At 33.3% G+C, this 17,006-nt stretch overlaps 3 protein-coding genes across 3 annotated transcripts in view; all 3 read left to right on the plus strand.

Moving 5' to 3' along the window:
* The first annotated feature begins 316 nt into the window (after positions 1 to 316).
* LOC119635163 lies at positions 317 to 689 on the plus strand. Its single transcript, XM_038029799.1, has 2 exons — positions 317 to 423; positions 499 to 689. The coding sequence occupies exons 1-2, from the start codon at positions 323 to 325 to the stop codon at positions 668 to 670; spliced, it is 273 nt and encodes a 90-aa protein (XP_037885727.1). The 5' UTR covers positions 317 to 322; the 3' UTR covers positions 671 to 689.
* Positions 690 to 3,444: 2,755 nt separating this feature from the next.
* LOC119634502 lies at positions 3,445 to 3,892 on the plus strand. Its single transcript, XM_038028720.1, has 2 exons — positions 3,445 to 3,579; positions 3,652 to 3,892. Exons 1-2 carry the CDS (start codon positions 3,479 to 3,481, stop codon positions 3,890 to 3,892), a joined length of 342 nt encoding a protein of 113 aa, XP_037884648.1. The 5' UTR covers positions 3,445 to 3,478.
* A 4,434-nt stretch (positions 3,893 to 8,326) lies between these two features.
* The window catches only part of LOC119634352, a 53,561-nt gene continuing 44,881 nt past the window's right edge, over positions 8,327 to 17,006 (plus strand). The window contains exons 1-10 of the mRNA XM_038028440.1: positions 8,327 to 8,637; positions 12,479 to 12,666; positions 12,729 to 12,940; positions 13,010 to 13,119; positions 13,196 to 13,646; positions 13,714 to 13,871; positions 13,932 to 14,136; positions 14,209 to 15,251; positions 15,402 to 15,618; positions 15,676 to 15,973. Coding sequence (XP_037884368.1) covers positions 8,517 to 8,637; positions 12,479 to 12,666; positions 12,729 to 12,940; positions 13,010 to 13,119; positions 13,196 to 13,646; positions 13,714 to 13,871; positions 13,932 to 14,136; positions 14,209 to 15,251; positions 15,402 to 15,618; positions 15,676 to 15,958 — 2,988 coding nt within the window. The 5' untranslated portion in view covers positions 8,327 to 8,516 and the 3' untranslated portion in view covers positions 15,959 to 15,973. The remainder of the gene's footprint in view (positions 8,638 to 12,478; positions 12,667 to 12,728; positions 12,941 to 13,009; positions 13,120 to 13,195; positions 13,647 to 13,713; positions 13,872 to 13,931; positions 14,137 to 14,208; positions 15,252 to 15,401; positions 15,619 to 15,675; positions 15,974 to 17,006) is intronic.

Here is a 17,006-nt window from a genome sequence, read left to right on the forward strand (position 1 = left end):
ACGTTAAAAATCGGCCCTACATCACAGGCAATCACTTTTATTTACTGCCCCCAATAGATATTTCGTTAAAGTGATTATTAGTGTAAATATTACTGTAACGTTAGTGTTTATTTATTTATGAGTGCCAACAAATACAGTGCAGTATTAAACATTTCATACCATGCCATTGGCATTCATATAAAAGAGAATATTACAAGGGACGTGATCGAAAAAGTCAAAAATTTCAACCTGTTGATTGACCACAAAAATCAATATGTATATTCCATTGGATTTTTTAAGCATTCTTTGTTTACAGCTATTTGTCTTTCGCATTTTAAGTCTTATGTCGGTTTCGGTTTCCGCTGCCGTCTTGGATAATATTTTTCCTACAATTAAGGAACAATTTAATAAGTTTGTACCTTTTCAAGAAGGTTATCGATTCAGGTAAGCGTAATTATTAAAACGTTACTTAATATGTTGCGTAATGGTCTCTTTCAATTCGCTATTATCAACGCTTAGTGTGGAAGATCCAGATGGAAACGGTAAACGTGAAGAATTGAAATATTCCGTATATGATGAGAAAACCGATACTGAAACAGTAACAATGTACACGGCGGATGAGGAAGGCCCTAAACCACCCTTTAAAATACGGAAGTTAAGTGCCAATGTTTTAAAATCCGCTGCTGGCTAATAAGACAAACAATTGTTTCGATTTTTCTGTTATAGAGTTCTTTACATGTAAACAATAATTTCTAGATAAATAATTGGGTCGTTATATAAAAAATTTTCTTAATTATTTAATATTTCTGCGTTTTTTTTTATAAAAAACAAGACATCAAGCTACAGCTAAAAGCTGAAGAAGCCAAATTTACACAACAACAATATGCTTTACTTTAGTTTTATAACACACAACCATGTTTATGTTTCACTTTTTAAAATTCCATTTTGTATTCATTTTTCATTTATTAAGTATTCGTACGAATAGGAAATTAAAAGGGGAAGAATTTTTATGCAACTTAGACTTATGGCCTTTAATAGATATAATTATCTAAATCAACAAAGAATTTTTCTTGGCAACTTTTCAAATTTACTATAGCAACTTGAACGTCACCAAACATTGTGTCATAGCACTAATGTCCTAAATGTTGCGAACAGAGTATAATGAATTTGAACTCTTGAAGTATTTGGTAAGGAGTGATCAGCCATGGATAGCTGTGCTTACGATAAGCAAAAAAAAAAAAAGCCGCGAAACGAGAAAAAGTGACGTGTTCTGCTGTAAATAACCTTAATTAAGGCTTGGAAGGAACTTAATCGCGATTGAGATAAGACATGGTAATCCATAGCATTTATCAAGTATTAATCGTCTTAGGCTATTAAACGAGCCAAGTATAGTAGGAAACGGAGAGGAAATTTCAGAAGTACCTAAGTAAAAATAGTTCGAAGTCAACAGAATTGCTGTTATACACTATGCCTTGGATGCTAGACAAGAGAGGAAACTCAGACAACAGCTTTTAATTGCTATAATTACTCAGACCGTCATTTCGATCGGTCATTGAGTGATACTTAGTGCTTGGTTTTATGTCAGTATTTTGCGAATCATATTTCATTAGTCATATAAGCAAAAAATGTAAATATTTTATACTAAGGAAACACTGATGCAGCCAAGAAAATTCTTCATAGATCATTGATTTTGACTTATGGCACAATTTAGCCATCCTACCCAGCATTACATAAAATAAAACCCCAAGAATAGATTTAGATGACTAACGCTAAGAAAAATAAGAAGCAACAATTTAAGATTAAATTTATTGCTCGAAAGAATACGAATTGGTTAAGTTCTCACATACAGTTCTCACAGAGTTCTTATCATACTGTTTCCTGTGCACAGAAATATATTAAAGATAACAACTTGACATTCGATGATGATTTTTGCTTGATTTTTATCGAAATGCATTTTGAAAGTAGACTCGAGTTGCAACAGAGTCGGATTTCCCAAAATCATCGGGATCGATGCAAGTGACTTAAGAATTATGAAGTCAATCATTTTCGCCAGAAAGTTTTAGTGAATGACTTTGTCAAAATAACGCCACCTATTGATAGTTGGCTCAATTAAATAAATTTAGCTGACAGTCTGTCAAATTTGCTTGACATCGGACGCGTTGCATCGTTACGAAGCCGTGTCGTCATATCGCTTTCCTTTCTAGAGCAAAAGTATTTCTCCGAAGAGTTGTAGGTCACGCTGAACTAAATCGGACGAATACGTCGATTAATTTATCCTTAATATTTTATCCTTGCTGTGCTTATTTTTCGTTCATCAATCAGTTTACATAAAACGAAGCCTGCAAAGACTTTTTGGAGAATCAGCTCCTATTTAGAAATATTTAAATTTGCTTCGCGATTAACGTCAATGTATTCTACGGCTAAACTGTGAAGAACTCATGCCATTATCAGCGATGCCATCTTCAATTATTACAAATTTCTAATATCTACTCAAGTGATGTGTTTCTAAAGTAATCTATCAGGATTATATAAATATATTGCGTCTCTTCATCAATAAGCTAAGATTTGTTAAAGATGTTTTCAATGTTTGAGCAACAATAAAAACATATTTTCATTTTATTGATAAGAAGAATAATTAATGTCAAGAACGCACCTTTTTTCTCTTTTCAAAACTTATTATTGCGGTTATGAAGAAACGTTTATTTATATTCAAGCAAGCCTAAAAACAACTTCTTTGATATTCTGTAATATTTTGAACCAAAATTATGTATAAATTTGCATAAAATGGTAAAAAAAAATTTTCTATTTATATGATAAAGTAATATGTGGCCATTAATGCTACAATGAAACTCTAATAATTGATTTGATTGCTTTAACCGCACGCGACGAGAACACATGTACATTCGTCTTTAACTTATGATATTTGCTGGAATTTACAAAATTTAATTTTAATTGAAAAAAAAAAGAAAACAACATTTAAATTAAATTTTCTTAGCTGGTTTCAACATCATTGCAATATTTATGTATATATATATATATATATATATATATATTCATTTCGGCCAGTTCTTTTAATGTCAATCGTTATTATAATCTATACTTGAATTAGGTGTGGGTGTATGTGAACAAATGACCTGGAAAAAAACTTGCCAGGGTAAATAAGTAACCTTTCGTACATATAAACTGCGTATGCAAAAAAAAAAAGTCCGTTTCCTTTCGAAAGATATGAGTTCGAGAGTACCCGTAAAGTTTTTTTTTTTGCTCTGGAAATGCGTTCCATTTCAAGAAACAAACAAGGCAGAGAAAGGCTTTGCTTTATTTAATTGTTTGCATTAAAAGAAAAAAAATTTGCAGAAAGAAAAAAAGCAAAAAAAAAATCTCTTTGCTTAAAAAAGGACGCGTTTTCATGTCTTTATCATCGACTATAATCTCACTTAACTTAATTATTTTTTTCCGAATTCTTTCTTTACAGCTATTTGTTTTTGGCATTTTAAATCTTATGTGGATAAGTGCTTCCGCTGCCCTCTTGGATAATATTTTTCCTACCATAATGCAAGAATTTTATAAATTTATACCATTTGAAAAAGGCTATCGATTCAGGTAAGGCAGGCATTTATTAAAAATCTTGTTTAATATATCGACCATAACGATTCCGCTCTACACGATATTTAGTTTGGAAGATCCCGATGGAAATGCTAAACGTGATGAAATGGGTGTGTTCTTAAATCCGGGCACACCCGAACAACAACTGATGGTCATGGGTACATATTCGGTAATTGATATCAAAACCAAACTTGAAACTATAACTGTGTATACAGCTGACAAGGACGGATACATAGCGCGCTATGTAATTGAACGAAAATTTAAGATACGTAAATTGTCAAGTGATTGTTTAAAATCAGGCTGTGGTTAAGATGTTCTTGTGCATTTGTATTAATTGCTTACATAAATGACTTTGTTAACCTTTTACTTAATAAATAAAACATTTTGAAGCTAACCAAAACATGTATGGAAAACATATATCATCGAAGACAAGTTTTAGGAAAATTTTCATAACAATTTCAAAAAAATTTTCGCTTTACAATTATTTCATTTAATTTAATTTAAAATCTTATGCTCATTTTAACTTTTATTGCCTCGTGAAACACATTTCATTATTGATTCGTAAGAACAAAAAGTGTGCGTTTAACGGGAAATTTGGGAAACCCATCAAAGTCGCATCGTTTTGTAGATCTTAGATACAATGTATATGCATAGGCAAAAACTCAATTTAATATGACAGCACATTTTGTGCCGTTATTATTGCTTAATAAGCTACCATATATGCACACACCTTAAACCATACGCGAGTTTGTATAATTTTTTTATTCATTAATTGATTATTCGTTGAAGAGTTATTTTTCCACTTTAATATCATATTAGTTATGTTGTATAGACTTGAAGTACTTGTTGCAATTCACTTAACTTCCATTTTGAGCTTTAAAAATCTTAAAATTACAAAATTTTAAGCAATATATGAAAAACTTGGCATTCCATTGCATTTCCTTCTGTTATATTGCAAAAGCTAGTCGTGTTAACATCGTATCGTTAACATTGTTTATTGAGCTTTTAATACTTGTTTTATATTCCACAACAGGAATAAATATGTGCTTTATGTTAATATGGTTATACAAACCACCTTATCGGCCCTTTTACCTGTTAATCTAATTAAATATCTTGCAAACGGAAAATCGCTTATGGCTTAAATAGCAATGTCTTGAGTCTGTTACAATGTTTTTAAGTCAGTTTATTACTCTCAGTTACGAAGCTTTAACGGAGCTTTTAAATTGCTGACATTGTGTCCATCTATCACTTTACAAACCTGTCTAATATGGAAACTACTCTCAATAAAAATGTTACTCATACGAAGTGAACAAATTCAATTAAAAGCCGTCGATACGCAAATAAATAGTTAGATAGATTGATAGAATAGGGTAAGAGGTTTTTGGCGAACATTTTACAAAGCTGATGGCGCTGCAAAACGCTCCTTAGCTAAGAAAATGGTGAGACATGGATCTTTTTAGGTTACAGTACGACTTGCCCACTATAGTACAGTACAATACAAATAGGTTGGCAGCTAAGTTGATAGATATGTGGTTAAGTGAGTAAATAGGTTTATGTTTATCGACGGCTGCGGTAGCATCCTATCAACTATTGGGCCGATGACTTCGAAGTAAGCCCTATCGGAACCTCTTTAACCATAATTTAGAACGGCATCATTAATAGTCACCCTAGTCTCCTACTTTCCCGTCTTGGAAAGCAATTAAGCGTTCCGATTTTCCCTTCGTCCGACATAATGGAATATGTAGTTCAAGCAACCAACACATATATTTCAACTTGTCGTATCCTTTAGCATTACTGCTAGTAGATGAATAGACTTTACCTTTAACTCTAGCTTTGAGTAGAGAGATTAGAGCGGTGCATCGACTTTTATTTTTGTCGAGTTTGAAAAAGTGGTTTTATTCCATTATCTATTTTTTCTTTTATTATTCAATTATCTACTTTCTATTAATCATTATAAAGGGTAGCTTTTTTGATAGTAAAAATTCTGTTTACTAACCAGTAATGGAAGGAAAAGATTTTTATTCAAGTTTTACGTAAGAGTCTCTATAAAGTATTTACGTCGAAGTTGTTTAAGCAGGAAAGTCGATAATAGTGTGCCCCGCATCGTCATTTATGTCTGTGCATGTGCCACACACATTGTCTGCTCGCTGATTGACGTAGTTTGATTTGTTCAATGTCCATATGTCCATATAATACTTGCTTGAAGAAAAAATAAATAAAATAAGCAACTAATTGCCTTAGATAGAGAATATATATGTATATGTATTTATGCAACGTTAGGATATATCCATAAACGAATTCACAAAACCAAGCGTTCGAGTTCGTCGTTAACTAGACTAAAAGGAGGAAAAGAGCTCGTTTAAAACTCTTCTGCAACGAATTAAGGTAACTGATGAAAGCTCTATACATGTTTTTATGCTTCCTCTTCCTCTATACAATACAATTCTCTTTCCACTAACTTGTCAATTGGCAGATTACGGAGAAATCGTACATTCAACCAGCGATAGATGTGTAAACATCACCATCTATTGGTAATGAGAGGTTATTCAATATCCGGCGGAGCTGGATGTGAATAGCGAAGACACCATTCATATGCGTTAATATGTAATATAGTCTATCCTTTAAGAAAGAAAACATAATTTTGAATCCATTAGAAATTACATATGTACAGATATCTTTAATTAGGAAGAATCATTTTCTCTACACTTTAACAAATGTGATTTTCAGAAGTTTTGAAAAAAAAACGAAAACATATGTATATATATTCCATTGTCCAAAATGTTGTCGAAATGATTTAAAATTTTGTACTTAAGAAAAATGCTGAGAACATCTCTTTCCGTATGAAGATGTTCTTAAATTCCTACTCATAATTTCACTATGTCTACGTGCTGGGCTCAACCATTTTATAAGCCAGAGGCCAATACGCTTATATAACGTGACATGGCATTCATCGCATTCGTAACACTCGCATATGAAAATCTGAGATCTCACAAAGTGTGTATAATGTCGGCAATATGTATACAATATGCAACCGTCTCTATATCTATCTCTTCTTGATCGTTGAGAAGCTCAAAGTTGCAAAATAGCATATTGAAAAATAAAATGTAGTTCATATGCTCTTTCAGGTCGAACGGTAGAGCACTATCCGCCCACACCCGTGCCGAAACGTATATTGGGCTAAAACCTGCCATCATGTGAAAAACGCCGCGGGCTGGAAAAGAAAAAAGCAACAAAAAGCTAATTTGTAGGTCGTCGTAGTTGACAAAGTATCTCGACCAGACCTAGAAATATATTTGGCGGGTTATTAAAACTATTATTATTTTTCTCGAGGAATACAGTCAACGGGTAGTCTTTTGAAAGCTTTGGTGTATTATTTAAACTATTCATTATTTCAAGTTTACTGCTACAATCTTATTAAGAAATCTTGTTGGTGCTCACGCTTTACTTTTTTCCAACTCTTACGAAATCAATTCACATAACTCACGCTGTTCCCTTCCAATTAGGATACGGAAAGGATAACTGGTGAAAAGATTAATAAGACCCCAAGCAGGATTATCGTTAACGACCTCATTGTACTGATCTCGGGCCTTTTATAGAAACTTGGCAACTCTGCAGTTAGTTTATGGCATAAAATGATTGAATTGTTTTGCCTCAACATAAGAGTGTACCGTTATAAATTCGAATTATTATGGGCAAAGTTCAGTGAGTTGTGTATATAATAAAGTTTTACGTTTAGCTTAAGTAAATGTATGTCAATTTTTTGTGTTAATTATGCTATTTGAATAGGAAATGATTTTGGCCTCTCCACCAAACTAGGCAGTTTTTTCAACTATGCAATGATGCACACTTGATGGTTATCAAGCTTCGTTTCTCCTTTCAGGAGGCTTCTTAGATATGTATCAAGTAGAGGAGCCTGAAATTACGTTAAGATATTGGACTATGCTACAAAATACCATTGCATTAACAAGCCGGGTATTTTCGATTCGCTTTAAATCGCTATTAATGATTATGGGCCATTAGTAGCTAATAAAATGAACGGTAAATGTTTCAAAGAACTTGAACTGTGTTTACAAAAAAAAAAAAAAAAAAAAAAAAAAAAATAGAAAAAACACTACAATATAAACATTCGAAACAAAATGATTTCGACACGGTAAGTTCAAATTTTTAAACGCTATACTCTCGCTACTGTACGTTGACGCTAGTAATTGTTACTATGGGTAACTGACCAGTTCAATAATAAACCAAACAGAGAACAATTACAAAAAAAGCAAGCCTAAAACACGTTATGGGAGCCATGCGCTTATTGTCTATGCAAAAGAGGAAATCGAGTGAGGGAAATTTTCCCTAAATAACTAAAACAACATGGATAGGCTTTTGTAAATTGGATAGGAAGTAAGTTAGTTTTTAAACAACCGTTGAAGTAGTGAGTTGAAATTCGCAAAAAATGTGTTAACAATTTTATACAAAATATATTCAAATATTTCTTGCAAATGTATGCGTGTCTGAATTGTTTACAATAAGATAATGAATGAATGAATGAATGACTAAATGAATGATTTGTAAATCAGTGAACCAAAGCGAAAGGTTAAAGCAAAAAAAAAAACAAAAACAAAAAAAAAAGTCGTGTTCTTCTCTTTTAAGAATTTATAATATATTTGTAATTAATCAAAAAAAAAAAAAAAAACAAAAAAAAAGCAGGAAAAGAAAGAAAAGTTTATAAGAAAGTTTTAATTCAACTTAAATTTCTTGTAAAACGCTTTTTAATTAATGCGTGTGAACAGTGCAAAGTTTTTTTTAACTTTCTTTTCCTATCCTATAAAGGATTTATGAACGTGACGAACTTGTTGTTGCATGTTTTGTTTGTTTTATAAGACTTTATAAAATGAAATAAATAATAATTTAAAGGAGAATTTTATAAGGCTTAGGTATTATTAATGCCTGCATTTACAATGATATTGAGTGAATTGGTTAAAAATGTTTTCTATTTTGGATTATTACTAAATGTCTCTTATGTTTGCTGCAGCATTGGTTTACCATTAATACAAATAAGTCATGGTACGTTGCATATTAATAGAATTGTTGCTTTCTTTTTTCTTTTTTTTTTTTTCTTTTTTTCTATTATTATGGAATCACATAGCCTAAGTATTGACCTGACTGTATATGAAAGTAATATAAATTTCATATTTTGACGCTTGAAATAGAATATGTTGGCATTCGTTTCTCCCGCATAGCAGGAAGTAAGCGATTATTTTAGGCGGTAATCTTTATTTATTGGTTGGCGTAAAAGTTAGACTGATTTTATAAATAGAGATTTTATTTTTTCACACCTCTACGAATCCATAGACGCGTTTTCTATTGTTTACTTCTATATAGATTTCATATTGCATAGAATACCTATTAATAGTTAACTCTCTAAGTTAAAAAATAATTCTAAAATCTGGGAGTATATCTCAGTCACTCATGAGATTAGTCCCCAAGTATTTAGCAACCTGCTTATCTAAGCATTTCTGCATTTGGTGGACGATGTTTATGTCCCAGTATTGTAAAAACATCTGCTGCAACAACTCGTTCTCGACGTTGCTTATCTCATAACTGCTGTGACTTTCGAAGAACCTAAATAAATGCATATGACCAGCGCAAAATATATAACTAGACGGACTAGTAACTAGGTGCACTGGTAACGAAAGGAAAGTTTTATTAAATATTATATATTGAAATAAGCTTAAAATGCATGAATATTATATTCTACAAAGAAGAATATTAAATATAGTAAAATAAATATTAAATATAGATCATCCATTAGTAGCGTTAAGATAGGCCAGTGATTCAATTAAAAAACCGCAAAACCACAAAAAATTCACACAGCACAAGACACGGCACAAAAATTCATAATCCACAAGGCACAGCACAAATGAGTACATTCGACGGTAGGGTACACTTTGCAACACCATCACAACAACACTCTCGAGAAACCCAACACGAACCACGGGTTCAAAAAACTCTCACGAATGTTATTCGGGACACATTCGGCCGCCTTCGGCTGGGCGCAAACACTAAAAAAGGCGTGACTAAGCCCTTCGGGTAGGATGAACCACACCTCTTTTCACCCCAAAACTCAAAAAAAGGCGTGACTCATCCCACAAAAAAAGCATCGCACATCCAATAAAAACTTTTTTCAGTGTAGCGCATCCCAAAAGTCACTATTACCGACAATATCTCTGTCTTTCGTCTCTTTCTCGCAAAAAATGCATAGTGGAGCTGAAGGAACTTATATTACCTACTTTTAATATTGCGCCTTTTTGTAAACGTAATCAAAATTACATGCAATTCTTCTCTAATCAACTCAATAATCGGCTGACGTCCATCATGAAGAATACCTTAAATTGTCACATAGTCTAATAAATAAGATAAGTGTCTTGATCAACAAGACGGTATTCTCAGTTCGTACTGTCCCGGCATATATCTGTGAACAGTTATTACTCCCTATCTCTTCGTCTTTCTTTATTTCTATCCAACCATCGCAAGGTTATACGTATAGGCAATACTCCCTAATCCAGCATTCAAAAAAAAAAAAGAGAATAAGCCACGTTAATCATTCAATCAAATCTATAAAACTGGGTCTTCTGCCTTACTGCTGATGTTCTTCAATCATCCAATATACATATATATTTTTAAAAGATTTTTTTAATTTAAAATGCTCTTCAAAGGATTGACACAAGTTATTGTGTTGTCTCTATATGCAGGAGCTTCTTTCTATTTAATAATCATAGAATTTTCTAACCATAATTGTATTATCACTACACTGACTAGACCCCATTTAGTTAATTGATCAAACAAAATTTTATAAGCAGAATAGAAAAACGAAAGACATACACAAACTTGCATTTAGCTTAAACCGAATCTTTTGATACTTACAAGTTGTTCTCATTTAGTTTCCTCTCAGTCAATACTTAAGAGCAAGTTTCTCATTCTAGACAAAGACAAAGTCGTAACATTGTAAGAGGAATTTGAATTTACGAATATCCGCCTAAGTGGCCGAGTAGACGAAGCATCTCGCCTATAAACTTGGTGTTGGAGGCGTCAATAGAGAGAATAGCTTAGAAGTCTTTAGCCTTTCTCTGCCTAAATTAATAATAATAATAATAATAATGTTAACAACATTAAAGACGCAAAAGACGATCTTCAGTTGTGCTCTTTTTTCTGATCATGACTATATATATATATATATATATTGTTCTTTAAGTAAACTCCGATCCATACTTAATACCAATACCAAGTATATGAAAAACCTAATATATCCCCATAATGAACATAAAAATCGCCCCAAATTTATATTATTTATATAAATATAAATATGAAAGAGCCTATTTAAGGGTTGGCAATAACAACAGTTGGTATAAGTTGGCAGGTGCATCTAACAGTTTTATTTGTAAAAAATAACAAATTTCTATAGTTACCCTGAATATCTAATAATTAAACAAACAAAGACAATAGCAATGGCACTTGATAATCTAGATAATATTGAGGGAGGAAGGTAAGTGAGGTATTATTCGAATTAACCTCATTCTATTCCCATTTCTTCAGCGACAATTCAAATAAAACGATATTTTGACTGATTTTTTAAAGCACATTGAACTATTGCGCGCAAACTTAAACCTTATCTTTGAATTTTAATCAAAGATATTAAGTTTTAATATTATTAAGGAAGATGTATTAGAGATATAAATTTTTTTTTTTTACTTTAATTTTGGGGTTTGTTAACTATTGCCATCATTTCTGCAAGTGACTGAGGATTACATTGTCGTATGATTCTTTATAAAAACACAAGTTAGGATTGATATTAAAATCAAGAGCAATTGCGACAAACCTTTATTGAATACTTCAAGATTTTGCAAACAATTGTTGACGTTGTATATACTCTTGTCTTTCCTCTTCTTAAATGTTTACATTTTTTTGTTCATAATTCCTTTGTGAATTTGGACAACAGATAAATTTTTTGTAAATCGAGGATCTCCTTATCTCTTGCCAGCTAGTTTTGCAATATACATATATCTTTATAAATGTCGTTCATTAAGTTAATGATCGGCCAATGCAAATAAAAGACTTAGAGGATTTTATTATAATAATTTAATATTTTAAAATAACACACATCCAGACCAAACTATATTTTAAAATCCTAATATTGCCTGGAAAGATTCAAAACTAGTACGAGCACATACCGTTTAACCATCTGTCTATTGGTCGATCAAGATATTTTTGAAATGCTTGAGACAGAGAAAAAGTGGAGATAAAGGGTGCAGCTGGCATAAATTTCCTGAACTTAATTCCAGAAACAGTGCTTCAAAGAATACAAAGAATGATTATAACGCCCACCTCATCTAAAAAAAAAATATATAAAAATATTTATTTAAAACCTAGAACATTGATAATCTTATCACAATTAACTGCGTCAATCTCTTTGAAAAATGTGCATTTAAATTTGTGAATTTAGCGATGACGGGTACATTGGTCATGCATAGAGTATGTGTAATATAAAACTAGGTTGTGATAAAATAAATTGAGAAAAAGACATAATACACACCTTCTAAAATACATTACAAACTATACATAAACTATATACAAACTATGAAAAAATCCGGCCAGGACGGATGGATGGATCGTGACATATGTATTCGTTATAGCATAAAATTTTCTACTTCTCTCACGACGTACATATTCCTCAGACACATTTAACTGCACGGTTAACCACAGTAAGTTGTGAAAGACTTAAGCTAATAGAACTTTTATCCTTTTGCTTTCGTACCAAGCTTTTGGAACTGGATTACCACTTTTATGGCTATGCCAGTCAACGTTAGGCACACACCGCGTTTATATATAAATCTTTTAACTTTTATAGACGATGATCTCACTAATGATTATCCGGAAATGCGAGAGCAAGTTTATCTGGAGGATTTCTTTTGGACTGGATCCGGTGATGGACCGCCAGATTATTTGAAAAAAGTTCACACTGGTATAAGTAAAGGCAAAGATGTGGTAGTGAAAACTGAAACAGTAGTGGCCACTGTGTACGTTGACGGTAATAATGTACGTATCGTGGAAGTACTTAACGTAAATGCTTGACTTCAATTAATTTGAAAATACTGCAGGAAGTTGATATACCAATATGCTTGGATTGTTTTGGTGATGGAACTGTTGGAATAGATGGTACATGGCATGTTGCTGGTATGCCGCCGCTTAATTTTTCGGCTACCGATCGACGTTATTGGTTACTTACCGTCATGTCGGGATTTTATACGCAAAAAGATAATCCGATATTGGCGGAAAAGTTAGCAAAAATTTACCGTTTGGCATTTACAAGGTAAACTTACTAAAAAACATGTAAATAATTTTTTTTTTTTTTTAAATATGTGCATCTTTTACTATTTAGACAACAAACCAAGCATTTGGGTATTAATGGGGTTCAACAAATATCGGGGATTTCGGTAACAGTAAATGACAGAAATAGACGGCATTACAGCAGCGAGCAGTCTACCGCAGGTTTTAACCGATACTTAATTGTTCCCCTTTGTTTTCCTTTCATCATTATGATGGGTTTTTATTTTATTCATGATAGAGCCGGACAATTATGATGTAGAAATTTTAGATATGGTTACTTCAAGCTTATCAACCGAAAATGAACATTCTGATATCTCTCGAGTGGGAAACAAAAATTCTGAATGGTTTACCTCTTCCGAAGAAATAGTTACAGATAACTCTTTACTGTCTAGTGGCAAGGATTATCAAATTGTTATTTCGTCTACGGAAGAGCCAATAGAGGAAGAATCCTATGTTAAAATTCAATCTTGGGAATTAATTCAACAGCATTTACAGTCTGGTAAACAAAGACAATTTTCTGGTACCCTATCGCAGCATGCTACACCGCTTATACAAGCTCAAAACTCGATACTTTTGCGAGATGATCAAGTCCGAGTTATTATACATAATATTACGCAAATAACAGAGGCAGAAATCCAAAAGGCTAATATGGAAGGAGATCTATATGAAAGCGATGTCAATGATAAAATGTAATAATTAAAATACCAAAAACTATTTTTTGTAATAAAATAGATCTAAATTATGCTTACATCGTAGAGACGAACGTCCCGTTGCCAATCAAACCGAACTAATATATTCTGTTTTTGTTAATGGGCGGCCTGTTTTGGCGGTAGCTGCAGCCAATGATATGAAATTGGTGAGTGAAGCCGAAGTATCGACTGTAATGGGTAAAGAGATTTTTATGAAAGCTGAACGTAAGAGAATGACTTCACTAACATTGAATTACAATTAATCAGTTTCGTTTTGCTGTTAAGCCTATCTACGCGAGCCTCAGGCTACTCCATTAGCTCCTGCCACGCATAGCGGTTCGACGGGATTAATTGATTCCATACAAAATAATCCTTTGCTCGTTATCATAAGTTCTATTGCCATACTGCTGCTGCTATTGTTGCTTGTAGCCTTACTATTAATCGCTCGCTCTCACGTCCGTCACAAAAGTAGTCAACAACAGGTGACGAGGTAAAGGCATATATGTTTTTGAAACAAAGCAAAAATAATTTATTTGCCTTTTCTTTATGATAATAAACGAAGAGCTTCCAGTCGCAATGAATTGCTGTCTGAACCACAATCTGGTAGAGCCACATCGAGTGCTGTGGGTTTGGAGAGCGGTCGCACTACAATACAATCCCGGGATGTAGGAACGCAAAACTTCTCATATGAAAATGATAATGGTCCTAGTCCAAGAGAAGCTCGTATACATTTTCCGGCGCCTCCAACGCGACGCATTCGCCGAGATTCCATCACTTCTTCAGATAATACGTCCGATTCATCGGTATATTGCCCAATAAATCCACCAACAGCTGATGTGCAACGTATGCTAGATGAGAAGGCGGCCAGCCTATTCGACGGTCATAGAAGTCGGAGGCGACATAAATATGATAAGGCTGAAGGAACTGAAGAGGCGATCTATACTACCGTTTTGTCAGAAAAGAAGAGAGAGAAGGGTCGTCACAAGCCTAAGCGAAGGTATTTATCAGAGAATCGTGTTGGTTCGTTGGAAACCAGTCCAGTGCAAAGTCAAAAAGATTATTCGGGAGACGAAGCTATTAGTGATACGCGTAGAAAATACGAAAATTTGGAGCGGACAACGGAAGCATTTAATCCTCTTAATAATTATCATCGCAACAAATTGTTGCATCAAAAAACCATATTTTCTGATAAAGATTTTCTAGCCGATCGGACCATAGCTGCTGAAGCTGTAAATAAACATATTATGCATCCGGAAAAGTCATCAGATAGCGGCAGTATAGGTTCATTTTTGTCCATGCAATCCATAAAAGCATTTCCGAAAAATTCCCTTCCTGAGCCACTGCATCGTGTTCTGGAGCCTGTTTTCGTAACGCATTACGATAACATAGAAAATCGAGTTCAGTCTCAGCATAAAAAAAAAATTGCCGAAGATAAAACGACTAACTCCACGAAGGTCACCATTGATAGCTTCCCTACACCAAAAGCACCGCAAAAATACACACTTATGACTTCCCAAAGTGACAATCCGGATCCGGGCATTCTAGGGCCCATTGTTTGGGAAAGATATAAGAAGCGTCAAAGTGCGGACGACGTTTTGGATAACGGTAATGCAGAAAGACGACACCGTTACTAGTAAATATAGAGAAATGTCTAACACACACATAACACTTCCCAACTCATCCATCCCGATGTTTACTTAGCGTTTTAAAACATTTTCCTTTTCTTCTCTGTTCACTTGAATGTTTTACCATCAGATGACATTATTTATGGACATCTGCCTCCGGAAGAAATACATAGTCCAAATAGAGATCCGGCAGCAATAAGAAATCATTACGAGGGTTTATTAGAAGGTGCAATTCAAATGTACTCCAGTCAGGATGATCTGCCTATGCCACTACCAAATAAAGACTTTACAAACAATCGCAAACAAACAAAGCGTGAACTTCGAGGCTCTTCTGCCGAAATGGTAAAGTGAGTAAAATAATTTACAAATTTTTGAGTAGTTTTTAACAAAATTTCAAATTGCAGTGCTATTAGTAAGTCTTCCAATGATTATAATCGGCCGGCAACGGCTAAAATAGAAAATTATTGTACACATCCCCCATCACCTAACGTTGGTGGTGCTTGGCGGGGAAGCAGTGCCCAGAGATCACGTTCTCCTCTTGTACGACCATTAAGTGCCGGTCCTTTTCACCGTCCTGACGATTTCCACACTCAGGCAGTTAGTCGTCAGATTGACGACATTTCAACGGCGCCTCTAATTGAGGCCATACAAAATGAGCTGCGCAAGTTTCAGCAAGAATCTCATTGAACGCATACGAATACGGTATTTGACGCAAAATAAAAAATTATATGAAATAAGATTTTTCCGAATACTTAATTAAGTACACTTAAGTAGGCTTTATGCATAATACTATTAAATACTTTAATTTCTAATACAATCATCTGTGTTTTCTGTTGACGTGAAATTCTGAAGGAATTTTATTAATCGCTATGCTACAATGGAAAATATAGTTAACCAAATCTTCGATGCGTTATTTAACGAAAATTTCTGAATTTATTAATGAACATTTTTAATAACTTTTCATATAAATTACACAATATTTAGAAAATTGCTAATATATTCAGTTTATTACACTGTGTTCGCTTCTTGAAAGTAGTTAGTGCTCCGAAATGCTTTTCCAGCTCGATTTATAGGTATCATCCAAGTTATTTCGCCGCAGTAATGTCTGAGACACAGAAGAAGTCTGCCGGATAAATGACAACGTCCTGAGTGCATATATTATTAACTTCGGCTTTGAATTTTTTTTTTTTGTTTCCATACAGGCCTCTTATGCTTGCTCCATATACATATATAATATCTTAATGTTACCTTAACACTGGCTCGCGTCAACTTTTAGCTCACATATTATATATATGTTTCTTACAGTGACGTTTGTGAGTCGTAATATGAAAATGCGTATGCAAAATAGTCCAATAAACATATATTAAGAGATTATTTCGAAATTTATCAAAAACAAAAAAAAAACAAAGAGTAGGAGAGTAAATTAATAGTCGTAGTATTATGTGAACCACACTTAAATATTGCATTGATTGCAATTCTAACATGTTTTTGTTCTCTTTAACATCTCTATAAAGACTACATTTGCAGCATTCACATAATCTGTTAAAAATTTACTCGTGCCGGCTAGCAATCGAATTTTGTTTATTACTTTAGAGAGTAAGTAAATGAGCGAACTTCGAATTTTGTTACTTTAGAGAGTAAGTAAATGAGCGAACTTCGAATTTTGTTACTTTAGAGACAAAGTGAAAGAGTTTTCTAGCTAACATAGTATGTTTTGTATTTAATCTCTTTAGTT

The sequence above is a fragment of the Glossina fuscipes genome, unplaced genomic scaffold, assembly GCF_014805625.2.
Source record: "Glossina fuscipes isolate IAEA_lab_2018 unplaced genomic scaffold, Yale_Gfus_2 3, whole genome shotgun sequence".
NCBI classification, from domain to species: domain Eukaryota; kingdom Metazoa; phylum Arthropoda; class Insecta; order Diptera; family Glossinidae; genus Glossina; species Glossina fuscipes.